Here is a 23,572-nt window from a genome sequence, read left to right on the forward strand (position 1 = left end):
TTATCATAAGGGCAACTAGAAAATAAGAGCAAATTCATAGTTCTATAAGGTCACCAAAACCCTTTGAATGTTTCACAGAAAAGAACTTGCCTTCACAGATAGGTGCTGTTTTTAAAGCTGTGAAGATTTGGTCAGAGACATGTAGTTTCTGAAAAAACAGAAAAAAAAGTTCAAATTTTTCCATTTATGTACCTCTCAGTGGCAGAGCCAGACAATGTTCATAGTGGTGGCCAGACTGAGACCATTACTCACACAGAGTAGAATTACAATAGGAAGATCCACATAATAAGCTTTTGTTTGAGATGCACTGTTAAATTGCATTCCTACTGAAATGGTCCTTGGCCAACACTAGCCACCCTCTGGCTCTGCCCCTGCTTGAGTATTTAATATGACAAATCTATTAAAAAGAATACTTATAAACAATAATTTCATAGATAAATTGACATTTGCATAATTACTTTCATTTCAATCCCTGCGCATCTTTCCACTGCTGCTATGTGCAAAGTGATCTCATCCAGCTTCTCCAAGTTAGAATGTCTAGATGTCCAACCAGGATATCTCTGTTCCTGTATAAAACAAGATCCACATTATTTTTCACCCATTCATCCAACCTTACTGATAGAACGGTACTGATAGAATGACTTACCAGACAGAATTTTTGGTGGGTAACACTAGACATGTGGTCTAAATAACATCTCTCCGAGCACAGCTCACAGAAGAAAAGTTTCATTCCGCCATGAGTTACACATGTAACAAAATTCAACCCTGAAAAACAATTTCAGATGGGGCAGTAAAATATCATTATAACACTGAACCAAGCAAAAATATATATTTTTGATATTTTGTTTTAAAAGTGTTTGAACAATAACTCTAAAGCTGTTATGAAAGGTTCACCCACACAAAAATTAAGTTCACTCTTCCTTACTCAGATTTTCAAAAGCAAAACTTATAATTTGACTGTAAAACTCTTAAATATATATAATTTTTTGAAACCCTATTTTCATGGGTTTTATGAGCTGGAAGCCCAAATTATGTGAAAATAAACAAATAAATACTTGAAATTGTCTAAATTGTGGGCCCTGAATCTATAATCTATGAAAGTTTAACTTTTTGAATGGAATTATGGAAATTAATCAACTTTTCCATGATATTCTAACTTATTGGAATGGGTCTATATATATATAGTTAATAAATAAATGTCAATATATGTGTTACACTGACCAATCAAAACATTGCGTTTGTTCATTTTCTTCTTTTTCTTTTTTGTTGGTTGTTGCCTCTGGCTTTTTTGGCACTCCTGCCCTGTGAGTACTAAATAAAAATTACACTAAATATATAGTCAGTCCATTGTGATCAGTAAATCAAATTCAATCACATTCATTTAACATAACATTCTGAATCTCACCGGTTCCATTACAGTTTTGAGAAGTTTCTGGTTCCTGAGCCTTGGTTGCGCACTCATGATCCACAACTGAAAATATTGCAATCTTGTAAGCAGATGTCTCCTTTTATGAAAAACTTAGAATCTAATCAAAAGGTTATGAGGACAGTACAGGGCCATGGAATTCAACAATAAAAAATTAAATAGCATGGTATAAAGAATGTAACTAAACTTATAATTTACAATATAGATGCAGACTGACTTTGTTTACTCTTACTTTTTGATGAGCGTTCCTTCTGTTTTTGTGATTCCTTTTCCACAACCTACAAATTCAACATGCAAGCATTGAAGTATAACTCTAAGACATACTCTTAATAATATTTTTATATAGTGAGTGACAAAAGATGAAAACCTTGAGGCATCCCCATCCTTCAGAATCCTGCACAATTTTTGCCTTCACTTGTAGGTCTGTGATTTTAGACGTGAAGTCAATGCAACCTTTCCACATTTCCACAAGATCTGGGTGCTTATCCTTCTGTTGAAACACGACGTTTAAACAGATACCTTGCACCTTCACAATATGATCATTTCAATGTGGCACTCCAAGTAAATGACATCTAACTTTAAAATTTCTCAGAATTGAACAGCAAAACCTGACTCACAATGTAGATGTAACGGTGGCGAGGACTAATCAGATGGCACATATATTTACTAGTGGGGAGTATTACGTTGCAGCCTGAGCACAAGAAAGAGTTCTGACCAGAGGAAGTGCGGAACTCTGTGACCATACTTAAGCCTGAAAAGAAAGGTGGGGGGGGATTAATACAGTAATAGTAATATTTAATCTCTATAATTATTAAGCAGTGAGGTACATGATAAACACTAACCAATTACAGGCTCTTTTCTGTTGGGACTAGTGAGATAAGACCATAAATGAGGTGAAGTGCGAATAGGACCTTCATCAGAACCTAGTAAAAACATTTAAGCAAAAATTATATATGCATGGAATTCATGCAATCTGATTTAATGTAAAATCTTTAAACACACTTTATTTAGAGGTAATGCCAGAACTAGAGTTTTCTGACATTGCTGTTTCTTTTGGGTGATCAGGTCAATTGTCCTTTTCTTTACATGGAGCGCCGAAAATAAATTGGTGAAGCAGATATGTTGTGTATTAATTTGTAGATAGAAATGTTTGTGTGTGTGCAACAGGTATTAAAATATACCCACTCTCTTGTCTCCCATCACATTTGGAGGAGTCAGATGATAAAGCTGGCATTGTGCTTTCATCAGTGATTTCTGAAGTCAGTTTCACAAGAGAATCTCTCAGCTTTCCCAAAACTATAATCATCACGAACATGGACAAATCCACCCAAAAAACAAACACTTTTACATGGCCATCAAGTACAATTTTACATTACACTTGTTACATATATATTATTATAAAAACATTTATCTGTATTTCCACTCACCGTTTAATATGGGACTGTACATTGTCTGACTGTAATCTTCACTGTCCAACAGCACTATCTAAAGTAGGACAACAAATAGAATTCTATAATTCAACACACAGATAAACATGGATTTAATTGGATAATACCATACTCTCCTGACACCTCAGTGATGAACTTTCATTCAGAAAAGTGTTTAATCAAATGCTTTTAATGTAATATTTCAAAACTGAGCTTTATTAATCACCTGTTCAAAGCTTCATGTGAGAACATGAAGGCAGCCAATGCTTCATTTTTTGAATTGCTGCTAACATAATGCTACAAATCAAGGAGTAGTTAAGTGTTAAGTTTGGTTTTGCAAGTGTGCCACTAAAGAGTTTTTCCTCATTAAAAATTTAAGAAATTTTATCCACTATATTTTGGCTTAAACGTATAAAAAAAAGATGTATGCAGTGATAGAGAATATTGCCTGTAAAATACTACTTGTAAATGTACACTGCCTGGCCAAAAAAAAAGGTCATCACCTGGATTTAACTAAGCAAACAGGTAAGAGCCTCCCATTGGATAATTACTACATGGGTGATTATGTTTCAGTTGGCTACACGTTATTTAACCCTAACTGATGCAGTGAGTAGCATTTGTTGAACAACCATGTTCAAAGACACATCCTGTGGTCGTGGAAAACATCTGTTTCAGAAGAGTCAAATTATAAGCATGCATCAAGCAAAGAAAACATCCAAGGAGATTGCTGAAGCTACTAAAATCAGGTTTAGAAATGTACAACGCATTATTAACAAACAACAAAACAGCAAGATCAAAATTTAAAAATGTAAAACCTGTGCCTGTCCATATCCTTCTCTCATCTCCAGCGCAAAGGCTTGCTTTCTCAGCCATTTGGTTGTGAATTTTCTTTTGGCTAGCAGCGGGGCATAATTTATTGACTTCTAAAGGCAACACAAATAAGAACAAAATGCATACAACTAAATGAGCATTCTATGTAAGGTTACTAAAGGGAGCTGAATTCAATATAGTCATGCAATGTCTGCATTTACCAGATATATCATTCGATGATCACGACTGGTCAGATGTCCAATAATAGAGATCTCTTTAACTCTCTCTGTGCATGGAACACACAAGTAGAATGGAGGTTGCCCATCTGTGTGAAATTCAATTAAGGAACTCAAACCTAAAACACACACATAAAAGATTTTCACTCTAAAGAAATTGGACATATAAAAGAAAACAACAACAATAATAATATAACAATATAAAACAAAAGGAATGGACATTACAATTACATTGAGATTGGTAAGGCATTAAACACAAAAATTTGAAACATACTGCCCTCGCAACCTTTGTAGGTTGTAGTATACTTCAGTGGCTGCAAATTCTGCGTCTGTGTGTGTGTGTGTGTGTGTGTGTGTGTGTATGGCCAGTGTCGTTACCACGACGTGTTGATCTCGTAGCTAGTCTAACTATAATACTTGAAAGAATAAGTCTAAATAAAAGATTCTAGTCTAAAGAAATGCTTGAAGACGACATTTTGGAAGATTCAGCAGGTTCTTTTATTATCTTAAAGCATTGGAGAGCATCTCAGAAGGCCTTAAGAGCACTCACAAACAGACAAGGAAAACCACAGTTTATTTAGGCATCTTTTGGGGTTAGATCATCTCGACCCTCCTATTTTTAATTAGGTTGCATTCTTTAGGCTACCATTATCTCCTAACGATGTGAGTGTAGGTTTTTTTTAAAAATACCTCGTATCATGCTGTACCAGGCAATCCCATGCTGTTCCACACACCATTCTGCTTTTTTTCCTACAGAGTACATGCCCAAGTCATAAACTCAAGTATCCCTGTCCACATACCATGACCAATTTAATATTTTTGCCATAAAACCCATTTTTTTAAAACAATCTCATGTCTCTATATTATTTGTTTATTTCAATCAAATGTTTCTATATTATTTGTTTATTACAGTCACATGTCTCTATATTCTTGCCTCTGGGGAAAAGTCCCATGCCTGACCTATGAATAAGTGGATCTTTATACTCTTCATATGCTCAATTATTGATCTTTTTCCTAATTTTCCATCACCAGCCTGGCTCAAGAATACAGAAGGGAACTGCAATCAACTCTAGATACAAAAGAAAATATAGCTTAGAAATAAACCGTAAACAGCTAATGTTAAATGACAATGGTCTAGCCATCTAAATACTGAAAGAGCTTTACAATAATTGGGAAATAATTATTCAATGATAAGGGCACTTACAGGAAGCTCTCCTTAAAGTTCTTAAATAAAGAACTAAAAGTTAAAAGTACTGCTTCTATTAACTCAGGTAAATGGAAACAGTGAATTAGTGACATGCTTTATTATCACTGTATAACCACGCTACAAAATTCAACCTCTGCATTTAGCCTATCCATGGCAGTGAACACAAACCTGGACCAGCAGGCAGCCATCGTCAGTGTTTGAGGAACAGGTGCCTTGCTCAAGGGTACTTCAGCTATGGATGTTCCTGTCGGTCACAGGGATTGAACCAGCGACTATTCCCATACCAAACCGGACACTAAACATTATGTTACATATACAGCATCAGGGATTGAAGATTAAAAAGATATGGAGCTATGAACACAGATTTGTATCGTCACCCTTAAAAACCTATGTACATATTAAAATATAATTTTACTTTTATACTTTGGGATAAGTTAGCTAATTAAATAGCTACGATGTGGAACATTATGCTTAAATGCTTCAGCTCTAAGCAGATATGAGCAATGCCTTTGACCTGCCAGTCTTAGTTTGGTGCACACCAAAATGGTACAATGTGTTTGAAGTACAAATATAGTACAGAATGAGGTAATATATTATTAATAATTTGTTAGGTGTTTATGCATAGAAAAAATGGGGCATTGATTAAAAAAATAAAAAAAAGAAAGAAAAAACAGCAACATGAGCAATTATGTAGTACATTGAGTACATTCTGTACTGAAATGTTAGTACCAGTCCCAAATATTTCTGTCTGCAAACCATGTACTTCATTGACGTTTATATGGGCACATACACTATATACACACTTTCCAGATGTATTCACTAGTCTGCCTTTGCCCACATATAAACTTGCGTGACATCCCAGAGTGCAGACAAATAAATACTATTCTCCTGGCAACCCCCAAACCTAGACTTGTCCAACAATCCGCTAGAGAACACTCCCCCACTGCTGTAGAGTCCAGTGGTGGCATGCACTACACCACTGCATAGGAATTTTTGCAAATTTTGCATATGGAAACCCATGTCATGAAGATCTTTATGTACTTGACCAAATCTGAAGGACAAATGTAGTGATTGACCCTGCAGAAAGTCGGCGACCTAAGCACCTCAGCATCAGCTGACCTCGCTCTGTCATCTTCCGTGTCCTACCACTTTGTGACCAAGTTGTTGTTGTTCCGGATCACTTCTACTTTGTTATAACACCACTGACACTTGACTGTGGATTCTTTAATAGTGGTGAAATTTCACAACTGGACTTGCACAGATAGCATCCTATCACGGTACCCTGCTTGAATTCACTGAGCTCTTGAGAGCAACCTATTCTTTCACAAATGTTTGTAGAAGCAGTCTACATGCCTATATCATTAGGTTTATACCCCTGTGGCCATGAACATGTCAGATAGCCTTTTTGTGAGAAGTATATGTTGGAAAATACAACTGCCTTCTCTGGGCCAACCACAATAATGTCTTTTACAGACATACAGATTTACCTAATACAACACTTCAATCTCAGAAGTATCCCAAAAGCATTTGCCTCATTACATGCTGCATTTTTAATTGGCCGAAGGACAATGAGACTGCGTTAGTGTGGAGCCCTGAACACCCTGAAAAACAGAATCTCTCCAAACTTTTGCTACATAGTTCAATCTCTGATTACCACTATATCACTAGCTCTTCACAGGGGTCATCAGGTAGGCACCTCCCCCTGTCAGTGTAGAGCCCACAACTCCTCGCCTTTAAGCCCACAACTCCTGCAGAAGGCTCAACAGGGAAGTCTGGTGTCCCCCCACTCCCCCTCCAAGCCAGGTTTACAGTTCTAATTAATGGAACTGTTAACTCTATAAAATAAATTATCCATACAGCACCATATCTGGCCTCAGGGTAGTTAACACAATGTACTCTGGTACCTGCTGTTTTCTACCTACATCCACCAGCAATTTTCAATCTTGTGCTTTACCCCATCTACCAATATTTATAGCCTGTGCACTCTCTCAAATGTTCCCCCTCATGCACAAACCTAACCACTTTGTTACTACACCCACCCACTCGTCGATGCATTTACCTCTATGCGTTTGCTGTCCAACAAACATGTTAAAACCTTAGCACCTGATTATGTCTCCATGTATACTGCCCCTGCGACAAACTGACAGAACATGCCTCAGCGTGCAAACCCCTGTAAATAATCTAGAACTAGGGTCTTCACCTACCCACTGTCCAAGATTTTGTAGAGTTGGATGGACATAAGTTACTCCAAGCAAAAACTTGATACGACTTGCCTCCATTGCCCACAACTCTTGCCAAGTGATGATCTGCTTCTCTAGATTCTGCCAGCGAAGCCACTGGCTCTGTTTTGCCTGTGACGCTGCTGTTGCGCACTGTGCTTCCTCTTTCTGATCACAAATGAATCTAATCATCATTTGCCTTCTTTCTGGTGAAGTGGCCTTACTAAAAGCTTTCCACGAATCACCTGACCCAAGGCCTGCTCTTCTGCATTGTACTTAGCCAATCACATCCCTTAGCTCTAATGAACTCCTGGCTACCTGTACAGGTATTTTCGGATTCCCCTTACTTCCTGCTCTTGTGACTGGTGCTGCTGCTTTTACCACTGCATTCTTCAATCCTGACAAAATCATCTCACAACTTGTGAGTGGTAGCTCCAGTACACCTCTCCCATACTATGTCACACTTTTTAACCCTCTGGAGTAGGCACTCCTGCTCTCAGGATAAGTCAGAACTTGTGCCAAAATACTTGTGCAACTCAGTGAGTTTTTGACCTAAACGTAAAATCATACCCCCAGAAATCTTAAAAGGGTCTATTTCTCAAATATATGGATTTTTAAAAGATATTGTTTTTTTTTTTACCTGGTTGTTTTAGAAAGATAAGTCTCTGAGACTCAGACTAAATTATCTAAGCTTAATGGCAACATTTTACCTTCCTTGACAAACTGACCTCATGCACCTCTCCAAATGGCTTCTTACCCTTGCCAAATAGGGAAAAAGGTCTGACTCACCTAGATTTATTCAGATATTTAGAGTCTAATCCAGTATTCTTTCCCCTTTAAGGCCAGACGCATTGGAAGGAGGGAGCTTTCCCTGATTGGCTGTAGATTGAGGCAACCTCCCTCACTCCCCTCCTTTGTTTAAATGGTCTCAGTCGGTTAAGGGCAGACAGAGAAAGGGATCTAAGCTTTGAAAACATATTTATTGTTTTGATTGTTGTTTATTTTGATTGCTGTTGCCATAAAAACTGTTTGCGTTGTCTCTCATGGTGCACATCTGTTAGGCACCAAAGCATGGTTGCTTCCCTGCCTCCTTGGTTAAGCATTGCCTCTGATTGGTCTACAGACTTGATGGACCTGTCGTTAATGCTGAGCCCAAGCTACACGGCCATGGTGGGAGATCCACGGGGAACATATTTAAATTACTATTTTTTTCATTTGTTGTAATTATTTTAAACTGTTGTTTTTCTTTTTTTTGCAAGTCCTCTTTACACAAACATGAGGATAACTAATGAGTGGATTGATGGAAAGACCAAAATTTGGTCTTGTTTTGAAGGGAACAACGTACATAAGTGCTGGAATGCTTTGTGCTTGTGTGAATTGCTTATGGGCTCTTCAGGTTTGGAGATGATCTAATGCATGATCTCATGCATGGAATGTGAAATTCTTTTGGTTTTAATTTAGTAGTCATACAATTTAGAGTACTGACTTACATTATTGCATCATCTGTGTCCCAAGAGTCTGCCTATTCGACTGATGTGTAATACGTACACTGTATGTAAAAAAAAACAACAAAAAACGTATAAGAACTTTAGTGGACTTAACGTGCATTAGCACGATCCAAAGACCTCCCTGTGATAGTGTATCATGGATAAATTCTGATCCTTCACGATCTGATATCATCATATCGCACACCCCTATAACGTGCCATTATCTTTGACAGTGGGGAGGGGATTTCTCAGAATATCAGAAAGCTGTAAACACTAATGTCTAGCCAACACCCATGTTTCCAAAGTTCAGAGCTCTAAAGAAAACTTAATGTTCAATGTGTTTTTCACTATATATTATCACTTTTGAAAATAGATTTTTGGAAAGTACCTGTTTAGAGTTAATTTAAACAAAAAACACATGAATGACATGCACAAGTCTCTATCATTATTGTTGCTGGGTTTATGCTGAATATGAACATGTGTAGGTTTTTGGGAACAAATTTTTTAGGTAGGTGAAATTTGTTAAATGTTTCTAGGCATGTCAGATCACCTCAGATGTGGCTGAAAGACCTCAGACTTCAGGGGGTTAAACACTGTTGCATCCCTAGCCACTTCCTTGTAGCCTTGTTCATAACCCTTTCCATCCTCTCTACATCTGTGACCAAAACATCATAAACTGTCAACGGCCATCTAATACGAGGCAGTAAGTCAAACTGCAGACACAACAATTTTAACTTCCCTGGCAGACATGAACTATCAATGCTATTAATAGCCTTCACAAATTCAGCCTTTAGTCCTAAAATTTGGTCAGAAGCATTTAGCGCTGCACTATACCATCTACCTAAACTGTTCACTGGTCATTCTAATACTGTAGGAATCATTTCTCCTCTGTCCAAAAATGTTCCTGTACAAGTTTTCCTTTGACAAGCGACAGACTTCTAGACTTACTCCGTTAAACTTTCAGCCTAGCCAACCTTAGATTTTCATTTAACTACCCCAGCAACTGCTGTGTGCAAGGCACAGTAGTTGTCAGGGTCGTCATGCTGTCCATTACAAGCCGTAATTGCCGGAAGCCGAGTATGGCGTCAAAATAGGTTCTACATTTGTGAGAACAAAAAAAAAAAAAAAAAAAAAAAAAAAAAAAAAAAAGACTCCATAACCAATAAAAGTCATTTTGTAATTGAGAAAACTGTAATTAAAATTGAGAGTTATAAAAACAGGTTTGTAAACAGAATATTTGTATCTAATTTAAGTTTAAAATTCTTGAAGAATCCGTTTTCCCTTTCATTCCACCTTTTCTCACTTGTGCTTCTCTTACTCTCGCTTTTGCCTCCAGAAGTTTCTCGCTTTTGATGGTGGTCAGGATCTAGACAGTCATTGGCTGCTGTCGTTAAGTCACGCCCACCCAGCCGATTCTGCACACCCCGCTATGTCAGCGAGATTGTGCCAATCTTACCCTGATTGGAAAATGACCGACCGGCAAACACAGGTAAGCCATAACAAATATTTATTAACTATTATGTCTTTTAGTGGTGCACAGTTCGTCATAGAAGCTGAGAGTCATTTATGTGCAGAATCGTCTGGGTGGGCGGGGCACAACTTCAGCAGCCAATGACTGTCTAGATCCCGACCCCCATCAAAAGCAAGAAACTTCTGGAGGCAAAAGGGAGACAGAGAAGCGCAACTGAGAAAATGTGGAATGAATGAAAGCAAAAATGGATTCTTCAAGAATATTAAACTTAAAATAGATGATATATACAGAAATATTCTGTTTACAAACCTGTTTTATAACTCTCAATATCAATGACAGTTTTCTCAATTATAAAATTAATTTTTTTGTTTATGGATTTTGATTTTTGGTTCTCAGAAATTTAGAAGCTATTTTGATGCCATAGCCGAGTACCATCATGTAAAACCTCTCCCTGCCCTGATTACTACCTCCATCGTAAATGCTAATAGTGAAAGGCTGGGAAATAAATTCAGTCAATTTTAGTCAGAAAGAAGTAAGCAATATGTTACTAGTTGCTCTTATATTTCAGACTCATTGTGTTTGCAACTTTCATAGTCTTTTGTATTACTAACAGTAATTTACTCAAAATACTTGCAACTACCTAGGAACTAGCTCTAACAGTAGCCACAGGCTACTTCAACTTGCAGAGTGACACACAGAACTCCAAAGTGTGATGGATTTGGCACCACCATTCTTGACAGTAGAATCAAGCCCTCTGCATTTTTCCATTACACCCATCTCAGCAGTAAACTAACACTGTAATCTGTGTATGATGATTTAACACTGTAGACGACATGCAGTGATAATGGTACAGAACAGAACATGCTGTGTGTAGCTTTGAGAAAGAAGTCCTTTGCAGGCAATGCTTCAGTTAGATTTCAGGAAGCTTAATCAAAATATCACATATACATAAGAGGGCAACACAAGGAGAAGTAAGAATTGAGCTAGCAGAATCATATCGAGAATGTCTAGGACTTGGGGAAGTAACCAGAGATAAGACAATTGTACATGACAAATACCATATATAAATTGTTGTGATTATCCAAATAAACTAGAGATTGGAGTGAATACTTGACTCTGTCTTTATTACTTTGGTTTCTCCTCAGAGCTGAGAAGAATCTGTTTTCCTTTCTGGTGGCCAAACTAATTGCCATAACAATGGGCTTCACCCAGTTCAGTTAACTCTGGGGAAATTTCGTATATGTTACTTAGTGTTCAATTTAGGCTTTGGACAACCTTCCCCCTAATTACACACATCTGCCCAAATATTTCATTGAGGCTTATGATGCATGCTTCAAAGGGGCAAAGAATTAATTAACAAGAAGATATCCTGTTTTTCACATAATTAATAAATTGAGTTATTTATTCCTGCTGTGTCTGCCTTATGTGCCCTCAGCCAGAAAATATCCTTTACATTCAAGAACTAGGAAGATGAATCAGAATTTAAGATTTTGCATGTCCAAATACTTCATTACATTGTTTGAGCATCTCAAAAATTCTGCACTGATGCTGCATAATTTTCTTACATCTTGCGAATCCTACACCCGTAATTCATTCATTCATTGTCTGTAAGCGCTTATCCAGTTCAGGGTCGCAGTGTGTCCGGAGCCTACCCAGAATCACTGGGCTCAAGGCAGGAACACACCCTGGAGGGACACCAGTCCTTCACAGGGTGACAAAGTCACACCTACAGACATTTGAGTAGCCAATCCTCCTACAAACAAGTTTTTTTTTGGACTGTGGGAGAAAACTGGAGCACCCTAGGGAAACCCTCGCAGACATGGGGGAACACACCAAACTCCTCACTGACAGTCATCTGGAGCTGTGTGACTTTGACAGTACCTGCTGCGACACCGTGCTGCACTACACCAATAACTGTCCTTCTAAATTAGCTTGCAGATCTCACTATACACTTGATGCAAAAATCCATGCTGCTTGAGCACATTGCTACTCAGCCAAGATTAAAGCTGAAATTACACAGGATTCCTCATACTACCATCATAATCTCAGATTAAACCTTTTGTCCCACCTTCTTAGACAGGTTTCCAGTCATATCTCAGCAGGCATGGCCAGGTCCATCTCGACTGGTCCTCACCAGGCATCTTGCTAATCAACCCCAATCGAGATCCAAAGTCATTACTACTACCAAAGGGACTTAAGCATATGATTAATGCGCTGGAGACAAAGCATTCATACCTTACCACTGGCTGGGTCGCCAGGTGCAGCTAAAGTATGACGAGCAAGCTGCTGAGGACACTATTGAGACAACACTTTTTCCTCGTCCATACAATGACGATTGCAAGGATTAAAAAATGAATAAATAAATAAAAATGTGTGAAACCAAAAGCGAAAGGAATTGCCCCATTAAGCATGAAGCTCTATTCTAGCGATACAGAAGACGATGTTTCTGGGCTGGAGGCAATGGAGCAGTTCAGCATGCCTATGAGGCAAGTGCCCAAGGGTGACAACATAGGACAGGTGTTTAGGCCATGGACATTTGCTGAGATAAGAGGTGGGGACCTCACTCCTTGATCTCAATGATGGGGAGAGGAATGTTGGCAGCTTGAATGAGGGTAGATTAGACTAGAGTGCAAGGACACCATGACACAGATATGCAACCACAGAGCTGGGTCATGCCTACATGACCAAGTTGGATGCGCTGTGTGCATGTATCAAAGGCCAGTATCAATCTCAACATGACCCAAGGAGAATTCATCTAAAATATTAATTATTTTTGTGGTTGCACCCAGACTTGCGTCCCTATGTGGAAGCACACTGCATGGTCAATGAGGTTGCTTGAAAGAGGTGGAGAAGTTTGCTGCACATGCAGAAAAGGAGTTTGAATAGCAAGAAAGACAAAGAAGCAGAAGGAAGAGCGTCAACTGACAGAAACCCTGTGGAAAAGGGTAGCTGGCAAAGTGCCACGAGGCACTTATGGTCGAGGACAAGAAAATTCAGGATAGAGCTCAGGCTGTTTTGCCTGCAGACGGCATGATCACTTCATAAGAGACTGTCCTACTGCCAGAAACAGACATGGGGGCAGGCCCGAGAACCATGGAGGCAGGCAGACTGAGATGAGGGGAGCAGGACAGAGGAGCCAGATGAGGATGGAATGCCTGAACAAGACCACAAGCAGATAACTGTTATTAACACAAACTATTGCTTACACTACCATGCCTAGAATAAAGATGACAGTGGCAGTAGTAGAACTTGGATTCAGGGGCAACTACATCTAGTTAAGTCAAGTCATATTTATTTATACAACACATTTAAAAGACTCTTAGAGCTTCATATTTCCCCAATTAGACCTCAGCTTACACATAAAGCAATTCATTTGATAGGTGCGTCTGGCACAAAAGTCACAGATTTTATAACAGAGCCATCAGAATGTTCTTTGCAAGACAGGAGAAAAATTCTCACACACGTTTGTTTTCTGAGGTTTGCCCAATTAATCTCCTGGACAGGGTTTTATGTTTAAAAACGCAGTATATCTTTAACTTGCTTGTCCTTGTACACATGAGAGGAAGCTGGACAACTTAACAGTGGACAATAAACTACTGACAAAGTTAAGTCTAAATTTCTACAATGGACTTCCAAGCAGAATGCATCGATGTCATGTCAGCTGAAGATCTTCACTGCACTGTCCACGTACATAAAGAGCCTGATAAAGAGTTCAAAGCCAAATGGGATTTGATGGTTCTCTCTCTATTGGAAAAATTACGGTTCTTGCTTCTGACAAAAATCAGACAGAAAAGAGCTATCTTGGGGAATCATTTGAAATATCTAGATGCTATCAGAGCCCCAAGATGGGTTCCAGATTCTTTCAAAGCACGAAATCCTGTAGCTGCAGGCTTTGAATCCGTCCTGGTTAGAGTGACTAAATGTGGATTAATTACATTTGATATAAACAACAACACTTCACCAATAACATGCACTGTGTCATGAGTCATTTAGGCTAACAACTATATTATGCCTCGTAAATGTTTTATCAGAACTGCCTGGCACTTGACAAGATCTGGGCAGAAAAGTGAGGTGGTGTGTCACATGTTTGGTAACCACTGTTGCACTTTAATCCCTAATCAAGGCTGTGGCAGTGACAATTTCTCTGATCTCTGGGATGCTGCATCATCCCATGTTTGAAAAGTCTGATTACTAAAACTACTGAGCATCATTACATTCACTATGGGTAGAGAGGAAGTTTATATGAATATGAAGCTCATATCCTGCTAGATGAGCTGCCCCTCGAAATGCCTCAGCTCATTTATGTCTCCATTGAGTGTCTTGTTGATAACAAGCCTGCTGAAGTTGAGGGTTAAATCATAATCACATGTACTCTCCTATATAACCTACTCCGTATATATTTTGCATTTACTCTTATTATACTCATTTCTTTTACATGCATGAGTTATGATACCTAGGCCCAAAGTATAGCTGGTCTGTGGTTGATGTTATCTTATACATTTTATTTTTACCTTTGTTTAATGATTAAGTATTATTCATTTATATGTTTATTAATCATAAAAAGAGAAATGTGATGGAAACATCTAAAACAATTTAATGAGTAAAGGCAAACTAACACTATATAATCTGAAATGATTATAATACACTAATCAACGTGTTGATTGTGATACAGAACATTCTGTGCTTGAATACATGTCTTAAGTGCCTTTTAAATGCTGGCCTTAGGTCGTGACCCTTGATTGCCTGTTGGGGAGAGAAAGTGCTTAGCAGTAACCTACTTTATTTAGATTTAGGGAAGTCTAATCAACTTCCAATGTGCATCCTGAGTGGAAAAGGGCGACTTGATCTGACTCTCTGCAAGAGATAATGCTGACAAGAGAGAATTGAGAGGGTAGTTGGTAACAAAGATGTATGGCCTAATAGTCCAATATTGGGAACATCTGGGACAATCTGAGACATGTAAGAATAACGGAACGGTGTGCATGACAAATGCTCTAGATATACTACTACAAATAACTGATTAAACTAAAGATTGGAGAGAATGCTTGACTCTCTCTTTATTCCTCCAATGTCCCCTAGAGTACAAGAATCATTTTGAACTTTGGTCTTCCTTCCTGGTGACAGTCATCATTTTCCAAAATTTCTATATCAGATATTTCCACTAATAAATTTGTCCCTGCCGCTTCTGGTGTATTGAATGGACCAACCATTTAGAATCATTCTCTACTTCTGATGGAGGGGTCCCAACTAGGCGTCATTAAATCGCTCCCAGTTACTAAAACTTGACATACAATGGACTCTCATCCTTTATTCATCAGCATGGTGGGTACTTTCATCCCTACGATACAAAATTCACATTCAATAAAGCACTTAGCCTGCCAAATACTGTTACAATACATCAGTTTCCAGTCATTGCCCTTTTCCTAGTACAAATTCTTAAAACAAGTAATAACCTAATTGCTGTTACTCTGCTTAAAATAAGCTCCTGTGTTATCCCACTTCAGATTTCATACTGCAGCAGTCTTATATATGAATAACAACAACTTCATTATTAGCTGCATGTTAATGACTTCTAGCAAGAAACACAACCCATAAGATCACAAAATTTCCTACACTTAAATTGCACAAAGTAGCGCAAAGAGAGACCTTTATCACAGAATTAGCCATTTCCATTGACACTATGGACAAGTAATTTTATCATCCATAATGCTAGTAAGTCATAGCCAATCAGAATCAATGAAGAGCTGACAGAGCTAAAAAGCTTAAAAATTAAATGACCATTGATTTAATCATTAAATACGTAAATAGGGCTGGACTATATGGACAAAATTTGTATCAATATATTTCTTAATTTCTGTCAAAATGAGAGACAGAAAAACTGCCAAGAACTGAAAGCAACATCAAACAAAAACCTCTTGGCTTTGTTAATATTAATATTTTAAAAAGCAACTTTAAAACTGACTGCAATTAACTCATGACAGTACTCTGTAATGACCATCAGTCAGTGACTTGAGCAATAAATAATACATATTGAAATATTGAACATGTATTTAAAAATCAATATATATCAGAATATAAAATGTTTCAATAACAGATTTTTAATGATTGTCTAACCAGATATGGAAGATATGGAAACATTATTAAAATGGAAGCCTTTCGTTAATATATTAATCATGGAAAAAAGTGTCACCATGAGAAAAACATGAGCCAGGACATTAAAACAAAATCTTTGCATCCAACTTCTGTCCATCTCTACTTATTTCTTTTATACTTGAATACCTATCCATAGACTTCTTACCAGAGATTGACATCAGTCCCATTAACCAGCCAAAATATGCTTCATCCTCCCATTCTTTTGCTGAGACAGCATTGGGGCCAATTGTGCTCTCAGACTTCTGTAGGTTTCACATCACCAAATATATTGTACATACAGGACAAGGCATCCGAGCCCTAACCATAAAGGAGGTTAATTATTTGTTTTGTCTTTTTCCAATTCACACAACTCGTGGGACACAGGGACTGGTGAAAATCTATTCACCAAACCATTCTCTTCCAACCAGCTATCCTACCATAGACGTAACATTTATGTTTTGTTCAGTTTGTGTAAGCAACACCAGTGAGCATAACAGCACTGTTCAGCATGTCAATAAGACCACAAATCACAAAACAAATGTAGAGCAGTTCTGAGTTTCAAAATCATTGAGGGCCTCAGACCAAAAAAATTTACAAGAACAAGCATTTGTACATGTTTGGAATCCATCTCAGGACTCATGACTTGAATACTTAGGATGAAGGTGTGGGAAATTTCTATTCAGAGCAAAGATTGTTTGGTCAAGTATCCTGGCATTCCCTTTCGCCAAATGAATAACATGTTTCAGTGGTAAAACTAACAGCTACTTATACAGACAAGAAAATTGTGCCTGACAGTTTAGCGTTTATGGGCACTTTAGAATTCTAACATTTGGTACTTCTTCCTGAGACTAATGCATTCACCAATATCAGTGTGTATATACACAATAAGGTGTAAAATTGATGTCTGCTACAGTCAGCCTGGAATTTTTTTTTATATAATTAAACTATCCATATTATTTTCAGTGTTATGATGGGTTTGGTCCTTTCAAGAGATTTCCATGTTGGCAATTTCCAGCTGTTTATTACTGCACACAGGTATTTTGCTAGTGGTCATAGACTCTACTGACATTGTTTGTATGGCAACTGGATGCTGTAGTAACAATTTTATACCCAATAGGAACAAATATTTTATAAATAATCATTCCTTAATATGTGATTTTGTTGAGAGTGAACATTTTGATTTGAGCAGGCAGCACATCAGCTTTCAGAAACACCAGGTGGTAGTGAATTTTGTGCATCAGCACTGTCCGGATTCTCAAATCTGGAGAAACTGATGAGCCTCTGTGCTCCTGTAGTTGCCCATTGTTCACCCAATTACCTCAAGGGCCTAAACACAATATGTAAAATACACATGAAGGGCTTTTTAACTAAGAGCCATTCATTCTAGGTTTCAAATAAGGTGGATGTTTACTTATTGTGGAGACACAACATATTTAATACATGCACATTCTTGTATAATATATTCACACAGTTCAACTGGGGGGAAAAAGGGGAAAGAAAAAAAAAAAAAAAACAAAAAAAACAAAAAAAAAAAAAAAAAAAAAAACACACCTTGAATTCTTCTGGGAAAAGGTGCCATTATGCCCAACAGTGAACAATTGTTTCTGGCTTCCAGAGACATTAGCCTAGCTTGGTACTGGTACTTTTTAATAGTATTTATGCTATTTGAATGATTTTGCAAATAATTTCAATTGCCTTACTTCATGGCATGGCAAATTTTTCAACTCATGCTACACCCCTATTAGACCATCCACCACAGAAACTAATTTAATTAATATACAATTTTTTTTTAATTTAACTACCAACCTATAACAGGTTCTCGGTTTGTTGTCTTCAAGTAGTTCCACAGCAGACTGAATTCCTTGTAAGCAGAGCTTTGAGGCACTGTCATAGGAAGAGAGAAAAATCCTTAAGAATAAAGTGAAAGGTGTACATAAATATTGACATAGTTACCTGCACTGTGACAGTTTTACAAGTCTAATTTTACATGTTGGAAATGTAATTTGTGTGTTACAAGTCTATTTTTTTGCAAAAATGAGCAAATTGTCTATGATAAACAGGTTCCATTCTTTATTGAAGCAGGTTAAGGTACAGACACGTTAACTTGGGCAGGTTTAGGAAGATTTAAAAACAGCATGCAGGGAGCTCACACTTTTATACAGTTTTCAGGGACAATTGACTTTTTTTTTTCCTTTTTTTTTTTAAACATTCTGTATGCTGAGTTAGATCCCATTACAACCAAAAGTTCTGTACTTTACATATACAAATTGTGACCTATGGACTGCATTAAGTTCCACTGTGCTACCATATTAGGTCTTGAAATGTTGATCAGACACCATTAATGTCCACTTGAAGTACACGCTTAAAAAGAAAATAATAATAATATCGTTCACTTTATGAATTATGTCACATACATTTGGCATGGAATCTCCTTGGTTTCTTCCACTTGCCAGTGGAGAGATCTCTGGCTGAGCCTAGAGACATTCAAGGATTCAAGGAGACTTCGTCACTCACAACACGTGGTACATGAGGTGGAACTAAATTGAGTACCCAAGGTCCGAGTTTCCCAAAAGAAGCACTATATATTTTATACTTTATATAAAATAAATATACATTAAGTATAGAAGAGAAGAACATTCAATAAACAAAACTAAATTAATAAATAAATAAATAAAAAGTAGCAGCCATTGCATGTAAACTGTGTGCAAAATAATCGGTACTACTTGCTGCACATACATCCCGGATGAAGGACAAGACCATGGCAAGATTGCGGAAGCCCTAAGAAACCTAACTGCACTACAGAGATACGTAGAAGACGCCACTCGGGGCGCCGAACCAACTGGGTGGCTCGAACAGTTGACTGCCCTGTGGGGGCCATGGGGCCACTGGCTGCTGACCGTGGTCCTGCCCATGCTGATAGGGCTTTTCTTCATCATACTGTTAATCCCATGTATGCTTTCCCATTGTTCCTCTCTCCTCCTCCGCTCTTTCTCTCTCCAGCAGAATCAGCTGACTTACATAGCAACACTGCCCCTCCCGGACGAGGATGCCTTGGAGTTGGGAGACCTGTTTGATGGACCACCTGTTTCTGTTTAATAAAACACTCGCTTATGTTCACATGTGCATAGTGAATTTGTAGAAATACGCTTACTCATATACAATGCAGCGCACGCGATTGCCTAGTAAAATTCAGCGACAAGCTGACTTAGGACGCTTACACCATATTATCATAGCCATGTCTAGTGGGACTGTTTTAAGGTAAATTTTGATAGTATCATAGGGGGGATTGTAAAGACAAACTCATTTATGATTGATACTGAGCAAAATGTACCTTGGCGTTTGACGTGAAGAAGTGACCAGCATGTGCTCACGTTCATCAGATTAAACAGACAGTTGCACCTTGCAACACGAACATCGCGTACTCACAACCAAGCTTACAAGGCTGCTAAAGCTGATAAGACAGGAGAACAAGGCTACAGAACATGGAGCAAGCTCTGTTTCACTTCCTCACGTCAGTGTCAGGAAAAGATAAAACTGTGTGTAACCTTCTCTCAGGGGAGTGTGCCTGCTGGTTTCATGCAACAACACACGCTCTCTTACTCTTAATAAATCTTTTTGTTACTTGACACAAGAACTGCCTGTCTGATATTTTCAGGGTAAAAACTTCCACCACAACCCCCTGCCTGTAGCCAGACTCATTATTTTATACACATCCAAGCACTGGCATGTTGTCAGCAAACTTTACAGTATGACAGCTTGGATGTTTAGGTGAGCAGTCATATGTTAGTGTATGTTAACTCTAAAATTAAAAGATGTCTAGGGTTAGGGTTTAAATTCTGTCTGTTTACACACACTTGAAACAATATTAAAGACATTGTATAAAACTTTAAATAGTTTAGCTCTGTCAATACCAACTTGTAACAAACTCAAGGCTGGAGATAGCTTGGACCTCGGTTTTGTCCATGACCCATTGAAGATAAGAGAATAGTATGAGTGGAAAAACAATTCATGTAGTGTTATAAGGAATCTGGGAAACAGAACAGCCTTCAAGTATAGATAAGGACACTTAGCTCTACTTCAATTGAATAAAAAGCATATTAAATTTGGTTTAAATTTAGTGTCCAACAAGCAATATTTCAAGCCCTAAACTGATAACTATTAGAATCTAATAGTGTACATAAATTATGTTTACAAAAATGGACAAGACTTTTGGACGTAATGAGATTCAGCTCAGAAAATGGAATGTATAAAAGAGGAGTGATTGAAAGGTTTTATAAATGAGTACACTCCTTCCATTTTATTTAAAAGCTACCAGGTTTAACGCCACTAGAGCTTTAATCTGCTTTAATAAAGAATGGAACCTGTTCTCTTTTAAACTGAAACCTGTGAGTCTTTTATGCAGAAGTATATTATTTTAATTTGGCAGAGAATAACAGGTCAGACATTTTAAGCAGAAGGACTTTTTCAAACGTACAGTAGGTTTGCAGTATGTTATAGTCAGACAAGCCAGCAAATGATTTTGGGTTTATAAACTGCCTGATTTCCTCAACTGCAAATCGGTTGAGTGACCTTCAGCTCCAACAGTTCACTCCTTTTGCAATTAAGCTGCATAATACCCCCTCCCCAACAATTTTATAAGTACTGTAACAACTGGACACGTATTATTCTTTGCTGGCTACTATATCTATAACAGAATTTTAATCATTCAAAAATAAACTGACTATTCTTATTCATTTTTAAAATATTAACCAGAGGTTACTAATTAAATTGTAAGTAAAAGAATTCCTAGACCAAATAGATGAGGAGAGAAATTTAAAAACAACAAAATACACCCATGCCTTATACAAAACCCTGTTTAACATTCCCAACATTATAAAAGTCAACACACCTGGCTGTTCCTTGTTCTTCAAACAATTTGGAGACTGCCTCTGATTCTGAGTAAATTCCAACAGTTCCTTTTGATTTTGTACCAGTTTCTGACATTCTTTAGCAAAGCTTGTCTCTTGAGGTTGAGAAGTTATTGCTGTTTGTTGTTTGTTTTTGCAAGGAGGCAATGCTTGCCTGAGGTGTTCTGTGTCCAATTCCATTGGGTCTTCCTGCTGAATGTGTAATGATGCTTCAGGATGCAATGAAGGTTCTGTGGTAATGGATGAAGGATCCCCTTGTTCTATATGGTTGGAGGCTAAATTTGCAGAATTAATTTTTAGAGGCTCTTTGTTCGGTTGGAGGTGAGGTGGTAATGAATTGGCTTTGTGTGCAGAATTTTCTGCATGTGTTGGATCCAAGTTAATCAGCCCGGTGTCTGATGTAGAAATGCATCTTCGTTCGACACATTCTGCATGCTTCTTTTCCAAACTGGAGACTTTTTTTTTTTTCCAAACAAAGAATAGGATATATTAAGTTTAAAGTTGTAAAACCATGCACAGTACACAAATTTACTTGAAATAAGTTTATAAATTAACTTGACCAACTCCATAACCCCTTCTGCCTCTGCTGCCAAAAGAGGTATGCAGTAGGTTTTCAAAATTATTTCAAAATGATTGATTCTGGTTATTCACATCCAACTTGAGATACTCCAAAACCCTAAACACTGGCTGTGGCTTGCAAATGGTTGGAAACCCAATCTTAATCATTGTCATGCAAGTGTTGTTTAATGAATGAATATATATATATATATATTTTTTTTTTTCTTCCTTGGGGGAAGAAAAAATAAACAAATAAAAAATAAAGGCCTATAGAAACTACAAAAGGCTGTAGGTTTGATGTGTGTAGACTGACACATCTTTCGCTTTTACCATTGCTATGGGAATTAAGGAGGGCGCAGCATTAAGCAAGTAATCCGCTGACAGTGATCTGCCAACACTAATGCCTTTTACAGACACTAGGTTTTACTGCATTCAACATCATACAAAAAAAGCCCCAAAAGAGTTTGTCTAATTCAGTGTGCCATTTTTAAAATGGCCCTGGAACAAAAGGGAGGCATTAGTCTGCTGCCCTGCACTCCATCAATGTTGAAGTCTCATGAGCACTGTATATATTTTTTCCAGGATTATGCCCAGGTTAATCTCTGAGGCTCTTAACATGAAAATAAGTTTGGACCCTTTTTTCTTTTGAAATCACGCCCAGGTGTCTGAAGTTCTTTTTGGGAGAATCGGGGCAACTTTTAGTAGTCTAGTTTGTGATTGTGGGAGGGGGGAAAAAAATAAATAAATAAAGCAATTACCTAATCTGGCTCCTGGAACAAGAAAAGGCTTTAGCTCTTCCAGGTCCTTTTGCCCAAAATACAACTGGAGAGCATCCAAAGCTGCAGTGGAGAAAAATGTAATTTCATTCAGAGTTTGGTTTTAGGTCTTAAATGTTTAATGCCTAATGGTGGCAGAAATGATAAATTCCAAAGTCATGAAAAAAATTAAGAAAACACAAACAGCATTATACGCCAACCATTTCTCCAACAGGTAGAAACTACTTACCAACATTAAAGGTGCTGGTATTGATTTCATGAAATTTCCCAAAGTCTAGTTCCACTTGCTAGAAACGGATAGAAAATTATATAAAAACTATTATTTTAATAACAATATCTTGCTGGAGGAGACGAGATAACACCTTGATAAAGGCATAATTCTAATATTAGTAAAGTAAGTCCTCTACATTACAAAACTCAGTGTCCATTTGTTTAACTAAGAGTTACACATGATACAATGTATTGTTACTGTCTCATCTATGACGGGGGAGGAAAAAAAAATCCACACCCTAAATAAATTTTTCAAGACTGTGGATAATGAGTCTTGCCATGAACTTTAACCATTCCAAATGGCATCAGTGGTAACCTCTTGTCTCCTGCTGCTGATGATCCATCCCCACCATCTTTTCTTCTACTCAGTACCATAGAGTACTGTGTCGTAAGGTAACTACAACGCTGCATGTCAAGGCAAAGGTGTGACATTCAAACTAACTGACATGTAGCGTTGTAGTTACCTTACAACCTCCTTTGTATGTAGAGGACTTGCTGAAATGTTAATTTGTGTAAAGGAATAATAATAATAATAATAATAATAATAGATAGCAAGAGTAAATTGCCAGTTTGGATGAATCGCTAAATAACCCAAAAGGTGATAGAACAAATCATACCAGGTCTCATTTTAATTGAACCAAGTACA

The 23,572-nt window shown here is 37.7% G+C and overlaps 1 protein-coding gene across 7 annotated transcripts in view; it reads right to left on the reverse strand.

The window, feature by feature from the left end:
* Positions 1–23,572, reverse strand: part of LOC136699210 (uncharacterized) — a 58,075-nt gene that overhangs the window by 14,257 nt on the left and 20,246 nt on the right. For 5 of the 7 annotated variants that reach the window (XM_066673726.1, XM_066673727.1, XM_066673731.1 and 2 more), the window contains exons 29-45: positions 22,886–22,943; positions 22,639–22,719; positions 21,304–21,777; positions 18,222–18,299; positions 3,885–4,018; positions 3,669–3,776; positions 2,854–2,911; positions 2,612–2,722; positions 2,269–2,349; positions 2,044–2,177; positions 1,794–1,916; positions 1,659–1,704; positions 1,406–1,471; positions 1,222–1,311; positions 647–765; positions 459–566; positions 91–148 (exon numbers count right to left, since the gene is read on the reverse strand). In XM_066673726.1, coding sequence (XP_066529823.1) covers positions 91–148; positions 459–566; positions 647–765; positions 1,222–1,311; positions 1,406–1,471; positions 1,659–1,704; positions 1,794–1,916; positions 2,044–2,177; positions 2,269–2,349; positions 2,612–2,722; positions 2,854–2,911; positions 3,669–3,776; positions 3,885–4,018; positions 18,222–18,299; positions 21,304–21,777; positions 22,639–22,719; positions 22,886–22,943 — 1,927 coding nt within the window. The remainder of the gene's footprint in view (positions 1–90; positions 149–458; positions 567–646; positions 766–1,221; positions 1,312–1,405; positions 1,472–1,658; positions 1,705–1,793; positions 1,917–2,043; positions 2,178–2,268; positions 2,350–2,611; positions 2,723–2,853; positions 2,912–3,668; positions 3,777–3,884; positions 4,019–18,221; positions 18,300–21,303; positions 21,778–22,638; positions 22,720–22,885; positions 22,944–23,572) is intronic. The other 2 variants (XM_066673728.1, XM_066673730.1) reach the window with 2 other exon arrangements.

The sequence above is a fragment of the Hoplias malabaricus genome, chromosome 6 (assembly GCF_029633855.1).
Source record: "Hoplias malabaricus isolate fHopMal1 chromosome 6, fHopMal1.hap1, whole genome shotgun sequence".
NCBI lineage: Eukaryota > Metazoa > Chordata > Actinopteri > Characiformes > Erythrinidae > Hoplias > Hoplias malabaricus.